The sequence below is a fragment of the Palaemon carinicauda genome, chromosome 26, assembly GCF_036898095.1.
Source record: "Palaemon carinicauda isolate YSFRI2023 chromosome 26, ASM3689809v2, whole genome shotgun sequence".
NCBI classification, from domain to species: Eukaryota; Metazoa; Arthropoda; class Malacostraca; order Decapoda; family Palaemonidae; genus Palaemon; species Palaemon carinicauda.
Window position 1 is genome coordinate 31,191,258 of NC_090750.1, and position 20,797 is coordinate 31,212,054.

Genomic DNA, 20,797 nt, shown 5'->3' on the forward strand with positions numbered 1-20,797 from the left:
GAGTTCTGTTCCATCTCCACCAGAGTCCATCCGTGATTAGGCTGTGGGCCCAGGGATCAAAGGTCCAGCGATCCCGAAAGTGGCATAATCTGTCCCCTACCTGGAACCCCTCATTGCCTGGGGCGTCCTGAGGGCTTGTTTCCGTGACCACGTTGTCCTCTGCCCCGTGAGGGGTTTACCGGAGGAACCTCTTCTTTGGCCTTTTCCTTTATAAGGCCAAAGGTGGTCGACTGCCTCTCAAAGCCAGGATTAAATGCTGGCGACTGGGCTACCAGCTGTTGAGGGACCATCTGGAAGGTGGTTTGAGGCTGTGCTACCAGTTGAGGCACTGTGGCCATGGTCAAGGTTGGAAGTTGCGCAGGTTTATGTGGTCTCTTTACCTTTTTGTTCTTAGGCTGGGGACCTCCGCCTGAGGAAGATTTCCTCTTTGATGTCATGCCCCACTTTTGAAGAAGGTTGCTATTCTCCGTGGCTGCTCTGGCTATGACTTCTCGGACCACTTCCTGTGGGAAAAGGTCCTTGCCCCAGATGCATGATGAAATCAGCTTCCTGGGTTCGTGTTTCACTGTTGCTGTGGTAAACACATGCTCTCTGCAGGTCCTCCTTGACCTGATAAAAGCATATAAGTTCTTCACAAGGGTAACCATGTGAGACTTAGCCAGGAAAACATACATTTCTGGGGCATTATGTAAACCTGTGCACATTTCCAGGCAGTTCTGATGAGAAAGGGAAGCTGCAAGTCTCTCTTTCGTCTCCTGTTCCCTCCTCAGAAGATGGTCTGGCAACTTCGGAGGTTCTCATTGAACCACTGGCCTGCTATCTCTGGATCCAATTTCGAGACGGAGAAGGTTAGATGGACGTCTTTCCCCTTCTCCTTGCAGGTAGGCATTACTAGAGAGAATGGTTTGCATTCCTCTAGAGTTGGGCAGGGTTTGCCCTCTTCGACTGCCTTAATGACAAAGTCTAGAGCTTTCTCCGAAAAGGGGAAAGAGATGGAGGAAGGAGCAATAAAGGTGGGATGCCTCTTGCTCAGTGCTGAGACTTTGGAGTTGGTGTATGCGGCTCCTTTCAAGGACTATAAGGATGGCTTGTGCATTGTCATGTTTGAAGACAATGACTTCCTTCGGTACCGTTTCCTCACAGGATGCAAGTTCATCCCGCAGTCTCACGTAACAGTCTGGGTAGCCTGAAAAGCTGGGCCAGAACTCAAGGTCCTCAAACAGTTTGGCCCCCAACTTCTCTGAGACAAATAGCTTCCCATTCATCATGGCCATGTGCTCCGCATACCTCCAGGGGTTGGTTTCGGAGCAGTGAGGGAGATCTGATACTCTAAGGGGCTTAGTAGAGCCCCTAGAGGTTCCAGGGCGATCCCTTTCCTGTATCTGTTTCTTGTTTTGTTGGATGGACTACTTCATCGCCTCCTGTTCCTTCCGGAACGATTCCAACATCTGCTGGATCGACGTGAGGATCGCTTCACTCTTGTCGACCTGTGTAGTTGGGATTGAAGAGGTTGACGGCATAGGCTGGTATGCCGACACGGTGAACTAAGGGTCCTCAGTTACCGTCGAAACGGATCCTTCTTCCTCCCTCCGTGGTTGATCCACGTCTTCTTCAGAGCTTTCTTGCAGTAGGTCCTGTTCTGTGTTGGTGGACACTTCTGACATCCGTTCTTGGTGGATGTCCATGCCTTCTATTGTCTTGTGGATGTCCGCATCGATCTTCAGCTGTATGAAAGGAGACTGGACCTGTTCCTGGGGCACTACCACGTTTGCTAGCGCCTTGGGGAACAGAAGGCACCTTAGGAATTCATTAGGTAGGTAAGGTCCCAGAGAGTTCTTTTGGATCCCTCTTACCCACTTACGAAGGGTTTCCCTTGTGTCCCTAGTCTCCATGGTGACTGGGATGGCTTCTCCGAAGCCGTTGGTCTGCAGGGTTGAGCAGGTGGAGCAACCCTTCGAGTCCCTATACTTTAGGGATCCAGACAGGATACAGCAGTCCTGCACATCGTATGCCCACAAAAGTCCTTACTTTTGTGGTTGCAGAACATAGATGCACACTTCACCATTGGCTCCTCCTGTGAAGGAAATGGTTTCTGTGAGTATACGGTTTTTTATATCATTGATATAAACGCATAAATTTTATTAACAATAGTAATCACTATTGTAAATAATAGCTTAGGATAGTAAGGTGGAAAGGAAATAGGAAAGACACATATCTGTGTTTCCTCTCTCAGGCAATTGCTGAGACCTCCGTCAAAAATAATATTTAGATTCCCTATTAGGAAGAATACAGGGTGGAAGAAACTCTAGTACTTAAGAGTTAAGGTTAATAAGTGTTTATACCAACTTTATCCACCTGTAGTATATTAATATTGATCGGTAATTTATTATGGTCCCGATGATCAAAGAAATCATCTGGGTGTTGAGGGATTACTCAACCTCAACATTATCTTGCAGTCCCAACAATAGACTGTGATAGGAAACACAGAGTATGTTAGAAAATAAATGTACTACTGTATTTTTTGTATACTGTAGTTCAACCAGTGCACTACCGGGGTTAGGTTAGTACCTGGCAGCACTAACTGATGGAGAGAAAGCATTAGGGAAGGAGAGTTTCCTATTATGGTTTAGCACAACAATTGGAAGTGTAAGAGGACTATCAGGCCACCTACTGTCTCCTTGCCAGAAAGTGTTCTAATGGAAGGGGTAAGAATCCACCTGATTCTAGCTTCCATCCATCCACAAAAGGCCTGCCGCCTGCTGTACAGTACCGCCGAGGGCAATAATTGTGGATGGCAGACCAAGAGAGGGCTGAAGACTTCTCAAAAGTATGTTGGGTTTCCCACCGGCAGACGTCAGGGCAGGCTCAATCTTTCCCCCATGACATTCACTTCGGTGAAGGAAGGACATAAGGGGGAAGGTGGCTGAGGCAGCTGAACTGCCGCCGGTAGGGTCCCGGCCGGCAACGCAGACAACTTGGCAAGCTAGGATGGCTGTCAGAATACTGGTGAAAGAATGTTGTAACGGCTATGCCGACACTAAAAGACAGAAGGGAGAAGGGAAAAAGTCTTATAGTTCACTGGGAAGAGAGGTGGCGGTAGATATGCCGCCTACCTTCGACAGTGGACTGTGGAAGCACGGCTTCCTGTGCCGACAACGACGTCGTCGGCGGCAGAGGAAACATGATTCCTTTGCTGGCGACATTGTCAGCGGCAAGACAAGGGCACCTCGAGTTAATTAATAACTAACCCAAAGCTGGAGTTCTACTCAACAGCAATGAAGAAAGACAGTGTTTAATTACTATATAACCCAAAGCCGGAGTTCTACTCTACGGCAATGAAGAAAGACACTGGTTGCCGCCTGTAATGGCGGCAGTACTCAGGGAGGAAGGAAGGGTTTAGCCTCTTCTCTAAAAGAGAATGTATATCAAACCTTATCCATAAATTCTAGAGAATGTGAATCCCCATCCAAATTAATAAGGAACAATAGGGTGAGGCTAAATGTGGGGAATTACTTTACAACGTATATATGAGCAAGGCTAGCCTAGCTCTGGTAGGAACCACGGCCATGGTTGGCACCGCCGGGGCTCCCTCCGTATACGAAAAGTAAAGGTACATAATCGGAAGAGGAATAATAATATTTCTGTATGCACAATCTTCACTTGTATAATTTGCCTAGCTAGCTAGTATTATATCTAAATACCGGGAAATGTCGCCCCACTAACTAAATAAAATGCAATAATAATCAGCGACAGCTGTCGTAAAATGGCCACCTCCAGTCATGGCAACGCTCAACCAAACTTAAATTATTGGAATTTAACTGTGAGAAGGAAGCCTAAAATTATACACAGGAAAGAATTAATACTCAACTTTACAGAGGATGAAGATGCTAGAGATTGCATGATTATTCCAAAAACTTGCAACAAAACACCGAGAAAACTGTGGGAGAGCACCTACCTTTTACGCTACAAGTAAAGGAATGGTGGCCGGTAGTAGTACGGATAGGAGGTCCACCGGGTACCTAAAACGGCACCCCCTTTCTTTCGCCACCCTTCCCCCTTTCTTTCGCCACCCTTCCCCCTTACATCAAAGAGTTAAATCTATTCGGGGTGAAGATTGCTGTGTCGTATCTTAAAAATACATCCCCTGATCCCTTAAGATATCCTTAACTGGATACTTGCGCCAGGAGTTAGAATCCTGGAGACCTTCATTTTATTTCTCTGGGAGTATCACTGTAGCAAATATCCCTTAGAAAGCTACCTAAAGGAACCTTCCATCAGGACGACATGGCACACTAAATTTGTATATTCTACTAAAGCCCAGAGTAATGTTGGTTAGCCAAAAGTAATCAGAGCTATATCAGAGAAATTAAATACCAATAATTACAGTACTGTACTTACATCATCCATATCATCATCGAAAGCTCCATCCATAAGGTCCATACTGTCATACTCATCTATCCGTTCTGACAAGGGTTCATCACGAACTCCAAGAGATCTCTTTGCCTGAAATGTAAAATAATTTGACCTAATACTTACAGTAGTTTCAGAATTATAAATCTAAATACTAATGAAGCGCCCTTAAAAACAAACCATAAATTTATTGTAATAAACGATACTACAAGTGAGAACTTATGTGAAAACATTACATCAACTTCTTGATTTTTTAAATAATAGGCATTAATCTGCAGGGCAGAGGTCTTAATGGTATGATGGACGAACAGAATGTAAGACAGACCAAAAGATACTTACCTCAAAATCCAAATAACACTTGGGTCTAGGGGGAATTCTTTTTATTTTTTATTTCAGCAAAATCTGATAGGTCAGCCAAAAATAAATTTGGAATATAACAAACATGAATGGATTTTTCATGAAAATTTTTTAAATCAACCAATGTCCCGAATACATATAAAGCTTCATGAAAATAACACATCTAATGAATAGTGTTAAAATCCAAATGCCTACAAATGGTTTCTAGCTATTCAAGGGGGCTAGGCCAGCTATGCCATTTTTTAAGGACAGGACTTCGGCATTCATTTCACTAAAGGGGCCTGGCCGGTATGCAAATATATGGGGGGGGGGGTATAGGAAGAAAAATACAAAACCCTGAAAACAATTCACTGAACTTTGTATGGCAATGGAGAATGCATACACAAAATAAATATTTAGTCAAAATTCCTCTTACTTTCATAGTTACAGGGTAATAAGTAAAAGTAACTCAATAAGCCAAAAACATTGTTCCCTATAAGAAAATGTAGCATTTCTTCTGTTTTTGTTAATTTTGATAATCATTACATTACAATACAAAAAAAATTGTGAGCAATGGCATCTGTACAGATTCCATGAGTCACAAGACAATGTACTACACGGTAATTACACCCTTCGGCCTTCAGTCCTAGACCAAACCTCATAGAAAGTACACGTTTGAATTTGACCTCTGACATTCATTTGTTTTTAACTTTCTTTTACTCGGTTTCAGCAAGAATTTCATCATGCCAAAGAGGAAAAGACAATTTTAACATCTCACTAACATAAGGAAGAATAACATTCGCTCTAATAAGAGTTCAGTAGTGTGAAATATCGGCAAAATTAGCTGAGTTAGTGAAGGAGAGAGATGATGAAGGATCAACCGTCTTGACTAAAGAAGCAAAATATTGAGCAAAGGAATCTTCATTTATGATTAAATTATGATAAATAACTTTGCTTTGGTTTATTAGCCAAAAAGGAATATAAAATTCATAATCATCATTTATTAATATTGTCTTTGTAAAAATACAAAGAAAAACTCTGAACTCCCGTATCTCAAAACTATACTTATTGACCTTCAAATTCTATCTTCTCCCTTAGTTTTAAAGATATAGTGTTAAAATTTGGTATATTAACTAAGAAACACATTATGAAACAGTCAAATGTTACCCTTTTTTCCATTTTTTTTTTTTTTACATTTTTTCCTCTTCACTTTTTCCCCTGATTTTTAGGGTCTATTTATTTTACCAAAATGAAAAAATTCACTGCTAGCAAGAAAATTACTTTAATAAAACTTCATTTAATTGGAGGTCTAAATCAGATCTATATAGGGTAGTAATCCAAGGTCTTAATATTAATTATCAAGAGAGGAAATACTTTGAAAAACACTCATTTTCAGAATAAATCGCCCTGGCGTCGCAAAACTGAAGGTCAGAGGCAACAATCCTATAAAATTTGGAGATGTCCTAAGTTACCTCATGAAGTGGTATGAATGTCAAAGTCCTGTCCTTAAAAAACAACATTAGTGTGCTAGTCCCTTTAATAAGATGACTTAGGATATCTCCAACCTGCATAGGATTTTTGCCTCTGACCTTCGGTTTTGTGACGACAGAGCGATTTATCCTGATAATTAGTATTTTATAAATTCTATCTCTTCCCTTGATAATTAATATTAAGATCTCGGATTACTACACTATATAGGCCTGATGTAGACCTAAAACCAAATGAAGAGTTTTTTCTAAAAGTCATTATTTTGATAGATATGGATTTTTTCATTATGGTAAAAAAAAAAACCCTAAAAATTGTGGAAGAAATCAAGAAACAAATATGAAACAAAAATTGAAAAAAGGGAAACATTTGATTGTTTTATAATGTCTTTCTACGTTACATACCAAATTTCAATGCTATATTTTTAAAACTAAGGGAAATGATAGAATTTGAAGGTCAATAAGTATGGTTTTGAGATACAGGCATTCAAAGTTTTTCTATGCATTTTTACAAAGACAATATTAATAAATCATGATTATTATGAATTTCATGTTCTTTTAGGGATAGTAACAAACCAAACTAAAATAAAGTTACTTATAATAATTCAAACATGTATGAAGATCCCTTTGCTCAATATCTTGCTTCTTTAGGTAAGACAGTTGCACCATCATCTCTCTCCTTTACTAACTCGGCTAATTTTGCATATATTACCCACTTCTGAACTCTTGTTAGAGATAATTTTCTTCGTACTTATGTTAGTGAGATGTTGAAATTGTCTTTTCTTCTTTGACAAGATGAAATTCTCGCCGAAACCGAGAAAAAGACGTAAAAACGAGTGAATGTCAGAAGTCAAACTCAAATGTGTACTCTCTATAATGTTTGTGCTAGATCTGAAGGCCGAAGGGTGTAATTACCTTGTAATACATCGTCATGTGACTCATTGAATCAATTTAGATGCCATTGCTCCCAATTTGTTTTACATTAAAATGTAATAATTATAAAAATTTACGATAACAAGAAATACTACATTTTCTTGTAGAGAACAATGTTTTTGATTTATGGAGTCACTTTCACTAATTACCCTGTAACTATGAAAGTAAGAGAAATTTTGACAAAATATTTGCCATACGAAGGTCAGTGAATTTTTTCGGGATTTTGTGTTGCTCTTCCTATATCCCCATATATTGGCATACAGGCTGGGCCCCTTAAGTCAAGTTAAAGTATTCAATTTTTTGCAGGATCCATAGTGAGGTCAAAAGAAAGGTCAGGAAAGACTGGAGAGAATATTTAGAGAGGAATGCAGATTAGGCTGACAAATCTATGAATTTAGGGAGCGGCTATAATGTAAGAATCACTCATAGAATTATCAATGAAATCTATGTGAAGGTAAGGAAGAGCATATGACCATCAAAAAGAGAGATGGATCTGTTATAACAACAGAAGATGAAGAAAGAAAACATTGGATGGAACACTTTAGTGGGGTCATGAATAAGACATGAAGGGAATAATTTAACTGATAAACCTGAAGCTTGATGTGTTCATAAATAAATTAAGTGTGTTTGAAGTCAAACCTATCATTAAAACACTAAGGAGATGGAAAGCCCTGGATACAATATAATAACTCTTGAGATGATATTGGCCAATGATAGAATTACCCCAGGAACACTTACAAGATTGTAGATGTGGCGGCAAAACCTGAAGAATGGAAGCTAGGCGTGTTGGTGAAAATGGAAAAATAAGAAAACCTGACTGATTGCAATAATTACAAAGGCATCACACTTACGTCAGTTGTTATGAAAGTATATAGTATGCTTATTCTAAAGAGACTAAAGAGTAAGGTTGATGAAAAGCCGAGAGATGAACAAGCGGGATTTAGAAAAGGTAGTTATTCTGACCAAGTTTCTATTTAGAGACATGTTGTGCAGCAATGCGTAGAATAGAGAATTCCACTTTTGATGGCATAAGTGAGCTATGAAAACACCTTTGATAGTGCGCAGAGGCCAATTTTGTGGAGAGTCCTGTGTTATTAAGGAGTTCCTCTTAAATACGTAAATTTGATTAAGTCTGTTCATGAGCATAGCAAGTGCAAAGTTACTGTAGTCCTATCAAATGAATTTCCAGGGAACAGTGGAGTATTTGAAGGGAATGTTACGTATGTTGTTTTTCCTCCCCATGGATTTTATAATGCACAGAACAGTTGGAGATGGTGGAGAAGGATTGGACTGGATTGGTAATAAGAAATTTGCGGTCCTAGAGTATGCTGATGATGCTATGCTTATAAGCAGAACACCACAGAATTTTCAATGCTTGCTTACCAGAATGCATGAAATATCACAATAAGTTGGGCCCAAGAAAAATATAAAGAAAGACAGAGATGATGAAGATGGAATATGCAATGGATAATGAAATATCATTGGAAGAAAAAAGGATTAATGAGGTAGAATAATTTACATGGTTAGGAACTATGATCTATAATACAGGATCTTTAGAATTTGAGTTTAATGAAAGATTGGAAAAACCCAATTAGACAATGGCTAGGTTAAGTAAAAATTTTAAATCAAATCCTCAGAAATTAAATATAAAAAATTGGCCACACATCAGTTTAGTGAGATTGGTGGTACAGTATGGACAAGAGTCGTGATATGACAATGAAACAATATTCAACAGATTTTGTAGGTTTGATAACAAAGCCCTCTAAACAACACTTGGAGTAAAATAGCAGGACACATTTTGAAATAAAACTATATGAGAGATTACTGGAGTCTCATATGTGGATGAGATCATGGCACAGGGTAGATGGAGATGGTTTAGGCATGCTCTTCGCACCCCTAAAGAGAGATTAGTTCACCAAACTTTTAATTGGGCTCCACAAGGCACTAGAAGAGTTAGAGATCCAGAATTGCACGGCTGAGGACTAAGAAGCGTGAAATTGGAGATGATGAATGGAGTATTCATTTAAAAGCTCAAGATAAAGACGACGGGCGAAATCCAACCAAGGCTCTTTTCGTCAATAGGCATAGGAGATAATGATGATAATGAAATCAAAATAAAGCTTGAATGGGGGTTTTAGAGCCTTTGAGTTTGCAATACCAAAATTGTACAATAACCTTCCACTGGTTATCAAGAGATCTGAAGACTTCCTTATTCTTAGTAGTATGAATATGAAGATTTAACAATAAAGAATATGCTGAGATTCTATACATCTCTGAATTTATGACAAATAAATGTGCAGGTCCTGCAGGGCAGAATATAAGATGATAAATTTGGAAGTAATTTGTATTTTTCCTAGCTTTTTACTATGGACTACTATTTCACCAAGCTGAAACCAGACAATAAGCTTTTTTGTCAGGGTATAACTACCCACTGTTAGTTAGCGGGGAGGAGCGGCGAAAGTTAACCATACTGCTCACACCAGCACTAGCGACTAACCGTCACTTTTATCATTTGTTCCTGCAAAAATCACAAACCTGCTTTTTACTGACACTATGTGTGGTAATTTAAATATTAAATGATGAGAGGCGGGGGATTAAACGACTTTTACATCGTAAAGAAGATTTATTGTCTAAGTTAATTTTCACAGAAATATGAGCAGAAATCTTCTTCAAAGTATATGAATGAAATAGAACTCTAAATCTCTCTAATTACATAACAGAAGAAATATAAGTCTCTCACTGACTTTTAAATAACTGGAACAATTTATTGTAAAATGCTCATAATTGTAGATAACAATGGCTCACTTTATAATTTACAGACACATTCAGGGAGAACGGACTTAAAGGGGAAACGGTTATACTACATTACAAAGACTTATAATATTGAGCATCTGGTTGCGTATCAATGCCAGCCATGGCTGAGATAAGCCTACCATGTGGATGGGCCTACTAAGGGTTGCCCACACACGACTGGAGCTTGATCTGAACTCCAATTGAACTAACTACCCTTGGCTTCCCAGTGGTTCTTAATGGCATGCACATAGCTAGAGGTTATGAGGCTTGTCTTGATTCTGGGTAGAGGTGGCAGGTGATGCAACCACACCCAGCTGGTTCTCGCTTCCTTAAATCCCCTCTCCCCGGTGTACCAGTTGACATAGAAACAGATTCAGTACACATGTAACTGGGTCAACAAAGTTTACAATGACAGGATTTAGTTCAAACTGCTTCTCATACTACCCAGGAACATGGAAATGAGGTCAAAGGTCCGCAACTGCCGCCCTACTTCCTGCACCTTGAGCTAACCCAGTTAACGGCAGTTTGGCATTTGTCTAATTTCTCATGAATCATTTATTAAAAGCCCCATATAGTGTGACATTACTATAGAGACTCATATTTAGGTGGGTGGAAGTCTGCAATCCAACTGGGTGGTAACTGTCCCGGGATGACCTCTTGTGTTCTTTACACGTTCACCTTGAGGGATCCTTGCCCCTTGTTATCCTCTTACGATGACGGCCTGGGCATTTAGTGCTGGAAATAAGGAAAGTTTCTGTGAATATTGAATTTAGCATAGAGTTGGGCTGAGTCCTTTACTAAATTTTAATTCTGCCCGACTCACCGTGACTGGTAGTGAACGTTGTTTGACGTTTCAACTTGCCTGCTCAAAGTACCTGCTGCACAGAGATTTCTTACTGACTGCCAGGGAAGTACTTATTTCCCTGACATCTTGTGCAAAGGGGCATCTATTGGACAGTGAGGGGTCTGAAGAAAGTGCTCTATCACTCGCCTGATCAACAAGGAAATCGGGTTTTCCGTGATTTTCCTCTCGGTCTTCCCTGTGCTAAACAAAGAGCCTGTTGTTATGGGGTTAAGCTCTTCGTGTTCTTTTTATATATAACCTCAGCGCCCTTGCCGGGCATAGGAACAGTTGATCAGGATCGTCTGTTACTGACAGGAGTCTCAATACGCAAGGCCCAAAATCCAAGATCCGCTACAGAGGGATTTTGAATCTTTGCAAAAAAAAAAAAACCTCAGGGACAAAACTGCGTGTGCCCCACACCCATTCCTTTGAATGGGCGACTTCGTGAAGATTATTCAGTTGGTGGACTCCTTTTCTATAGACACAAAAACCTTGTCAATGTTCTAAGGAGTTGATCTAACTTCCGACTAAAGGCAGGAACGCTCAAAGTTGTTTGAGGAGTGACAATTCCGTTGAGGAGGAAATGATAACTCGATTCAGTCCGAGGATAATGATTAAGGCTAAAAGAAAGCCTTTCCCCACCAACACTGAGAGGAGTTTTTCCTCCCTGAGGTACAGTAAAATCTCCGCTACTGCTGGAAAAGACACTGAGTGGAGATACACTCCGTCCACGACACCCACCACAACAGACGGACCACTTCGACTAATACACCAAAGTCGATGACTCCCATAAATATCTTGCCATGCGCCTTGCAACTGGCTTCGCTAAACCTCACTTTGCGAGTAGCAGCTGAATAACCTCCAGGTGTGAAGACATAGCGATGGTATCGCTAGATGGAAAATCTATACGTGTGGTTGTCTGAGTACCTTGGGAAGTGAAGGGAAGGTCCAGTGTGAATGAAAATAATTAGGGACAGTAAAAATTATTCTTATTTTTTCTTTTAAATATGTTTTTTATTATTTTCAGTAACTTGTTGAGCTCTTGTCCATCCCCTTTGTCTCATAATCACTTTCTTTATTTTAACAGAGTAACGGTGAACTGCACCCAGCAGATATCAGGTTATGGGTATCCAGTGAATGTTAAAGCCTAGTGGTTACCATGTTGATCCAGGGAAAATGAGTACACTGGATTCTTCAAAGAAGATACTAGTATTTGCTCTTGGAGCTTTGTAAACTGTTACAATCAGAATATTAAAAGCTTGTTACGCTAATTCTTTTCAACATCTTGAGATTTTAGTAACCTTTATAAATGAAGATCCCAACACCCCCACCTGACCTGCCCTCTCTCAGAATATGAAAGAAAGCATGTGTGGGCGGTCATTTCAGCGATCTTAGCCTTGTCAAACTTATTCAACCATGTTCAAAAAATGCTAGTATGTCCAAATATTTCTCGTTTATCAATTCTTGAATTTAAATAGTTTTATTACCAACAGATTGTACATTTACATAGCCACAATTTCTGACATCCTTAGTACCCATGGTGAGTATTTTCTACTAGTCTTTTCAATTCTAAATCATAAGCTTTGCAATTTCTTTAATTCCCTGAGTGGTCATTTGGTTTGTTCACCTTAGTACAGTTTATACATTTTACCTGTATTGAATTACATTCTTAGGTGGAATGTTTTTTCTGAATATTTCCCGCAGACTTTATCATCAGTCTTAAACTTGCAATCTTCTTCAAAACATCCATATCTCTGACAGTGGTTGCATATGATCACATATTACCTATCACATACAGAAGTACCCCATCGCAACATAACTCTGTCCCCATTATCACGAATATCCTTCTGAACTTCAGGATCACATTTCAACAAGTAAAGGGTAGTCCCACCTGCAGCACTTTTCCTGAATACCAGACTATCTTTTCTTCTGTTTTAGATATGGTCCAGGCAACAATTTCCTCGAATCAAAGCATTTACTACTTTATCCTCATCACTGTATACATTACATATTATCTTAGGTTTTAGTTTTCCTAGTCTCGGTGCTGGCAACCATGGTTTGAATCTTGTTTGCTGCTTTCTCTCTCATCTTTTCGTCAGCAAAATTTACATCATTTCCATTTAAAGTTAACCTAATATTAAGAATAGGAGAGCTTTTTTTCTTTCAGAGATTTTAGTTGATGCCTTAGTTGATTTAATTACTAGCAGATATTTTTACTCAACTTTGTCAGTATACAGTATGTTATTTTCTCTTGTTTAGGGTCCATCAGTGTTTGAAATGTTAACTTGATTGATTCCATATTCCTAGATAGATTTTCAATTTTCTCAGCGAGATCAATGATTTGGGGGAATTTTATGCATCTGCAGCGAGTTCAGCAGTTCAGCCATTTTCTCTTCATGTCTGTTTATATAAATATCTTTCATTCTCAATTCCTCCTCCATTTACAATATAGCTGTCTTTGCCGAAATGGTTTTATCTACACAGAGTGAACAAATCCATTTCAAGTTTATGCCTTCATCATTGATGCTTGCCTCCATAAACACACACTTCTTTTGTTGCGTTTATGTGTCTTATCTACTTTTTTCTGTCTCCCCTCGAATATCCACAAAGGGGGCAACTATCCATGGTGTACTTATTTAAACTTTTCACTTTAGTCTCTATAAAATTAACTAATATTTTCAAAGCTTTCACAAACGAGAATAAAAGTTGAAACACAGCTCAGGGCGAAAATTCGACAGAGAACCGCAATAAAACGTCTTGATTCAACGTCTCAAGGGCCCCTTCAATAACAAAATTTTTATTGTTTCAAAAGGGCTGGGGTAATCATTTTGACGATCTCGCAGGTTTATGCGAGTCATTATGCTGACACTTGTTGTCAACCCTCTGGATAGTATCCACAGCTTGTTGAGACTATGGCAATTCCATTTGCTGCTAAGAACTATGAGGCTCCAGAAAAAAAAACCAACAATCAATGTCTTTCTTCCCAAAAAACGAGCTCTAGGCACATCATCGTGATGGTCAATGAGAACAGGAGAGGAATTATCCAGGGATGTTGGTCGAGCAAGCTTACTAGGGGATTAAGATGTAGTGTCCTCTGAATTCACAACAGGAGGACAGTCTTTACAACATTCCGGCATATCTTTCCTCACTCTCTGGACCTCTCGAACAGGAACAGGAGAGGGAAAATACGTCATGGGTCATTCTGTACTGTCAAGTCATCAGGAGAAACTGGTTCCAGATAATGGGATGTGGACCTATGGTAAGATTTCATATCTTCCCAAACTGAGGTGTCGTCTTTAACGTGAACAAGTCGATACTTGCACTGGACAGGAGACCTTTATGGATTTAGAGTACTAGCCTGACCCCTCTCAAAGGGGCATGCATATCTGTTGGCTTCCAACCGAATTTGTGAAGTACAGTAGGCTCCTTACTAGGCACATACACCGAATAGTCTGGCCTATTCTTTACAGATTCTCCACTGTCCTCATACACCTGACAAAACTGAAATTACCAAACAATTTTTCTTCATCCAAAGGGTTACTGCACTGTAATTGTTCAGTAGCCACTGTTCTCTTGTTAAGGGTAGAAGAGACTCTTTAGCTATGGTAAGCAGCTCTTCTAGAAGGATACTCCTAAATCAAACCATTGTTCTCTAGTCATGGTAGTGGCCTCTGTCCCATGGTCTTCCACTGTCTTGGGTTAGAGTTCTCTTGCTTGAGGGTACACTCGGGCATGCTGTTCTGTCTTTTTTCTCTTCCTCTTTTGTTCACGTTTTTATAGTTTATATAGGAGATATTTATTTCAATGTTACTCTTCTTAAAATTTATATTTTCCTTTGTTTCCTTTCCTCACCGGGCTATTTTCCCTGTTGGAGCCCCTGAGCTTAAAGCATCTTGCTTTTCCAACTAGGGTTGTAGCTTAGCAAGTAATAATAATAATAATAAAAGGGCATAGGTCATTGCCTGTAAGAACACTGATGCAGGGCAACAATTTCCAAATCCGTAGGAACAGCTACATCTTCAAGTTGATGGGTCGAGGTGGTGGCGTCCGTTCCCAAACAGGTAACACATCTTTGTCCTCCACAAAACCAATAGGAGGAGTGTCCTCATGGAAGGACAACCACTCATCAGGAACAGGGCAATCCTGAAAGTGTAAGCGCGTGAATCATGAGGGCGTGAGACTTGTGGGTATGAATCCTGAGGTCACAAACCTAGACGGAGGGCAGTGCTCCTCCGAACTGTTGATGCGCATCTCGCTTCCTGGAATGTAGAAAGGCGGACATGGATCGTGTTCCTTTACCTTTATCTTCCTCTCTAATGCTGATGTCGCATGATTTGGGTTGGCACATTATGACACTGACCTCATCAATCTGTTATCTATATCCTTAACTTTTATAGAATCCTGTTGGTCGATCGTTTAAAGGACCCGAGGACCATGAGGCGTAAGGGGAAGTGTAGCCATACTGGTGATTCATGTGAAAAATAGCCAAAAAACTCCCTGAAGGAGCCCTGATCAGTTTAAAAAACTGACCTGTATGAGACTAAATTGCAGGGTGAAGGTGATGGTGCAACAGGGCACTTTTGAGTTGGCGAGCGATGAGTTTTCACAGACCGAGTAGTGAACATTAGTAGAAGCCGCAAGAGGATCAACCTCAAGGGTAGGATCTTTGTTATGGAAGGCAGACGAATCCACATATAAAGGAAATTTTCGGTAAAACACTTGATCGCAATACTTCATTGTCTCGTCTTGTAAAAGACGAGAGAACGATGCGGCAAGTAGGGAAACCATCCTATCTAAAATTTCTTCTTCTTTTCATCTCAAAATTTCTACCACCCCTGACACAGCAAAAGGAGAATCTGATGTGCAGCGATGTTTCTTATACACACAAAGGATGAAAATCGCCATCCAAATGGTTCATGAACATTCCACAATGACGACCATTCTCACCTGGAGAAGTCCTCCTCACACAAACTTTCTTCGCACTCATACTGAAATGATAGAAAACTTAACACATAGAAATAACACTTCAAAGGCCAGACAGACAACACATGTGTCAGAACAGCAGAGCAGCTGGAGTTACAATGGCATGCCCAGTGCAAGCTAGTCTGTATACCATGCTCTGATGGAGAGAAGCTACCATATCAGCTGCCAGTTCCTCGATAATTCATCGGTCATCGCCAGCTCACGCTAGAGTTAATCCCTTTAAAATAAAGGTTTGTTTTGCATAGGAACAAATATAATATAGAAGATAAAATGCTTTTTCTATTTATAAATAACCTCTCGAAATATTACACATGTGAAGTTGAACATACCTTAGGAGAAGCTCCATTGACAACATTTTCTTTTCCTTGGACAGGTGCTTTTAAAGGCTTGGGTGAAGCCTTTGGCCTGACAGGGGTTGCAATTTGAGGCCTTGCAAAGGGGTTGACAGCCATTTTGCTGGCTGGAGATGACTTTGGTTTCTTTTTTAGAAAAGTTGGTTGTGGAACTGGGACATGTGCTGGTTCTTTATCCAAGTCTTGCAATATGTCCCCCAACACATCATCATCATCAAGACGAACATTAGCCTAGAAATTAGATTTCAAAAAATTATTGATAAGACTTCCAACCCAGCATGTTGCAGTATAGTACTCATAAAAACTAAAATCAATAGCACACAAGCACAGCTTCATATCAATCACTTCTGATTTTACAAATCTGTTATTACAGTCAACGAGTTTCTTTTCGCTACTTAATATAGCTGTCCAAATTCAAATAAGATAAATTCAAGAGGTTACTACTCATACAGTTGAACAAAACAGCAGTCTTTGAAATCTGTAACATTGCATTTTATAGTGTTCTTTCCCTAACCATATAAAATATTACAATATGCTAATATAGTATTTCAAATCTACATCCTATAAAAGCAAGTTTTCCTTACTACCCCCAATATTGTACAGTATAAGGAAAAATTTAAAGTTCCATGTTAAAAGAAATCTTAGTTCATTCTACTCACCTCTACTTTCTTTTTCTTAGCAGGCATGTTAATAAGCATATTTTTTATACTGCCAGAACCATGTCTAACTGATGAGCCTTCTAATGATTTGCTCCCACCCTTTTTCTTAGCACCCTTCTTATCCTTGCTTTTGGAAAGGAAAATAGCATCTCCGTCAGCATCCTCCTCATCAAAAATTTCGCGTCCATCTTCGACATAACCTGAACCATCTGCAAGACAAAAACTCAATGTAATTACAAATACATTAGTTTAAAAGTTTTACTTATTTTTGTTTTCATTCTACTATGAGATTGTATAAACATGAATAACATGTCTACTGATTCACTTTGACAAATGAAATAATTGCATGAGTATGTTTAAATTATATTGCATAAACCATAAAGATAATCTACATATGAATTTGAGCTTTTATTCCTACTTCTACTGTTAAATAAAATCCATATTGCATTCTACTTTTATTATTGTATTGTCATTCACTTAAAATTGTATAGTGAGGAGGGCTTACTATATTTGATAAAATCTATTGGTGAGGGTTTTCATTATTTCATAAAATCCATCACTTGAACTGAAAACTACTAAAGGTTGAACTATAGTAACTTATTTCTCAAAACATTCTAAAGAGGAGCATACTACTTCTATCTTGAAATCCTGTAATAGGCAATATTATTTTTGTTTATCCAATAAGGCATACTAATTTCTAAAACCACAGCAGTGAAAAAATTGCTAACAAAACTCAAAATCATTTATTCTTTCTTTCCCTCTTTAATTGTCATACCTTCTAATCATGTCTAGCTAGAACTCAGTTTTCCATCTTGTTGGTTTTAAAATACATACATAGTGAAAAGCCAAACTAAAACTTTAAAACATATAATTGATATAAGGATCTTTCATTACACTGGATATCAACTGCATTATTTACCAAACCCTTAGGGGAATTTTAAGCATTCCAACGGGGTAGAAAAGCCATATTTGGCCACACAGCCATTTTCTGATTTTGTCATTTTTCAGCATTAAAAGATTTGTTACTTTGCCAAACAAAAGATTGCCACTTAAAGGCTTCCTTATAAGGTAAAGAGGAGATTTTGTTCATGCATATACACCCCAAATTTATCTGGGGCATAGCGACCACTAAAATCATTATTTTGGGAAAAAATTCTTCAATATTCGTTTTTATTCATATTTCATTGTTTTCCCTACGATAGGCTGGGTAACAATAACAATGTGTGAGATGCATGCAATCCCACAGTATTGGTAAACAACCATTGTCTCATGTTTGAAACATTTTTGCGCTGTTATCTTTACGATGAGGTTTTCCCGATCACCACTATTATCAACACACTTTTTTTTTTTTTACTTTGTTGTTCATTTCATTTACATTACTTCAATCATGCCAAAGAAGAGGGGTTCTATTTAAAATGTGCTTATTTAAAAATCAATGAAGAGCTTTCACGTAAGATAAGTGATGGAGTGTTCTGTAGAACTACATGTAGTGAAGTCATGTGATCATGAGCATATCAATACTCGGGCAATAGATACACTGCTGGGACCAAATAATGCTTTTTATATAACAGCAAGCTTTTTTTTAAATAAATGAAATGCTGTGCAAAGACATGGTTTTCAGGATGATACTGACATTGAAGATTTCTCTTTGATGTTATTTGATAACAAAGATTTTCCTTGCAATTGAAGATGATTTGCCTCATATAATTGATAAGGATGAAAAAGAAATTCCTTTAACAAGTGCTGATTTTAGAAGTAAGCTTATGGAAAACTCTGTCAGTCTGAGGGAGCAGTATTTGAAAAGTGAGAACAATGCCGACAAAATCCTTTTTGCATTAAAAAATAAAATACAGTAGAAAATTTGATGAACAAACTTATAAAAGTAATGATTAGGGAAAATGCGCTATATTGGATGTAGTGAAAAATTTTTTAACGTTAACTTGGTTGTGAAATGTTACTGTGAAGATTGTGTACTTTACAAATATGATATAGTAAAATACTGGAAAATGTAAATACAAATAACTATGGTGTTACAACAGCAGCATTAGTATACCGAAATATGTTGAATGGTAGAGGATTAGATGCAATGAACAACACAAAGTTCATTGGGTGTGAAATAATTAGCAGATTCTAATTACCAGGGGTACAAACTACATACATAAAACCTACAGAAAATTTATATCATAAATCTAGAGATGAAGTCGATAAAGCTGTCCATAATCATTATGAAAACTTGGGTTTCTAAAGCAACTGAACCTGGCAACAATGAGTAGTTGAACAATCCCATTGAATTTCATCATTTATTTCAGCGCATCATAAGAGGGGATAATATATCTATGCTAAGATAGGAGACCATAAGCCTTGAAGTGATCACCTAAGAGCTTTATCAGAGAAGTATAAAAAATCTTTAAATGTGTTTTTCTCAAAAGAATATATTTTTAATTTAAAATTTTATGCATTTCTTTAGTTTTGAAGATATTACAAAATTCAAAAATTTTTATAAAGCCTGATTCTGGTGTATTTTAAGCAATAATTTTAAAAGTTTCATTCTAGCATTTCTTTTTTAATACATGTATTTCTGTGAGATTTTTATTTCTTTATTCTTTTAATTCTTTAAATACAAAAAAATAAACATTTCAGTCCTTTGTAAATTTATTGTTTGCATTCTACATATCTTAAACTTGCTAATAAATAGTGATATTTTTATTTTTTCAAAAAAGTGGGAGATAGATTTTGAAAAACGTGGAAAAAATAAGTAAAAGTACTAAAATAATAATAAAAAATATTCGCTCGATTTGTGCAGGATTTGGGGAAATAGGTTCTGTTAGAATACAATCAAACAGTTTGAATCCCAAAACTGTAGCTTGAACAACCTCGCGTATACCGTTAAGGGGGTTTTCAATGGTATATTCAACTATTTTCCATGCTCTTTATTAATAACAAGAATTTTTTTCTTATTATTTTGGGAAGAACCCATTTCATTGCCTGTCTTCCAGTATCTACCTATTAGTTTTAAATGTTTTTAGATTTTCATTGTTGAAACTTTTATTACAAAATTTTTTACACTTAGCTTGAGGAACAGGCATAATGTTGTTGTTCCATGCCCTGTAAAATTCTTATAACAGATTTAGAAAGGAATAAGTGAGTGTTATAAATACATATGCAGTGTATTTCTGCGTATAAGACAACCTTTTAGATAAGACAAGGTTGAAAATTAAAGAAATTTTAATGAATTTAGGTCATATCTGTTATATAAGACAACTGCTAAATTACAAAACCATCTGTGCATAAGCTAGCTTTTGAAGAAAAAGGTATCTTAAAATATATTGGTAATGCTAAGATTTGATTAATAGTATTGTTTTACATACTGTACTTAATTCTTAGAAATTCAAAATCAAGAAAATAAAGATGATTTTGTATAATATCTTTCCAAATCACGCTGCCTGAAACAGAAACCATTGTTTTATTTACGCTTCATCGCCAATCAAACGAACAAAAGAGCGCATTTACAAATCCAAGGGATAACTAATGATACTAGAAGCTTTTAGTAAAGATAATAAAAATATTTTACTTACTGAATCCGGAAAATTTCAAAATGAATTAAATAAAGGTAATTCTATATATTTTTTTCATAAACACACTGCTTAAAACAGAAACCATTGTTTTGTTTATGTTTCATCACTGATTATAATAAACAAACAAACTTACATATCCAAGTGATAAATAATGATACTAATACGTTTGAATAAAGATGATGTTATTAAAAATATAGTATTTCATTTACTTCATATTCAGAAATTCCTACACATCACATAACATGAAAACCATCTTGTTTATTTTAGTCAACATTAGCAAACTACCACTATGACAGTATAACTGTTACAAACGATAAATGTACAGTACTTTCCATTTCCAACATATTTGACCTAGCTTCAAGTCAGTCAGTTGAATATTATGGTAACCTGAATGTTATTACTGCATTGTACTATTGCCATCAATACA

General features: G+C 37.7%; 1 protein-coding gene across 1 annotated transcript in view; it reads right to left on the reverse strand.

The window, feature by feature from the left end:
- The window catches only part of LOC137619873 (DNA polymerase alpha catalytic subunit-like), a 316,081-nt gene that overhangs the window by 193,365 nt on the left and 101,919 nt on the right, over positions 1–20,797 (reverse strand). The window contains exons 4-6 of the mRNA XM_068350163.1: positions 16,796–17,004; positions 16,113–16,367; positions 4,399–4,503 (exon numbers count right to left, since the gene is read on the reverse strand). Coding sequence (XP_068206264.1) covers positions 4,399–4,503; positions 16,113–16,367; positions 16,796–17,004 — 569 coding nt within the window. The remainder of the gene's footprint in view (positions 1–4,398; positions 4,504–16,112; positions 16,368–16,795; positions 17,005–20,797) is intronic.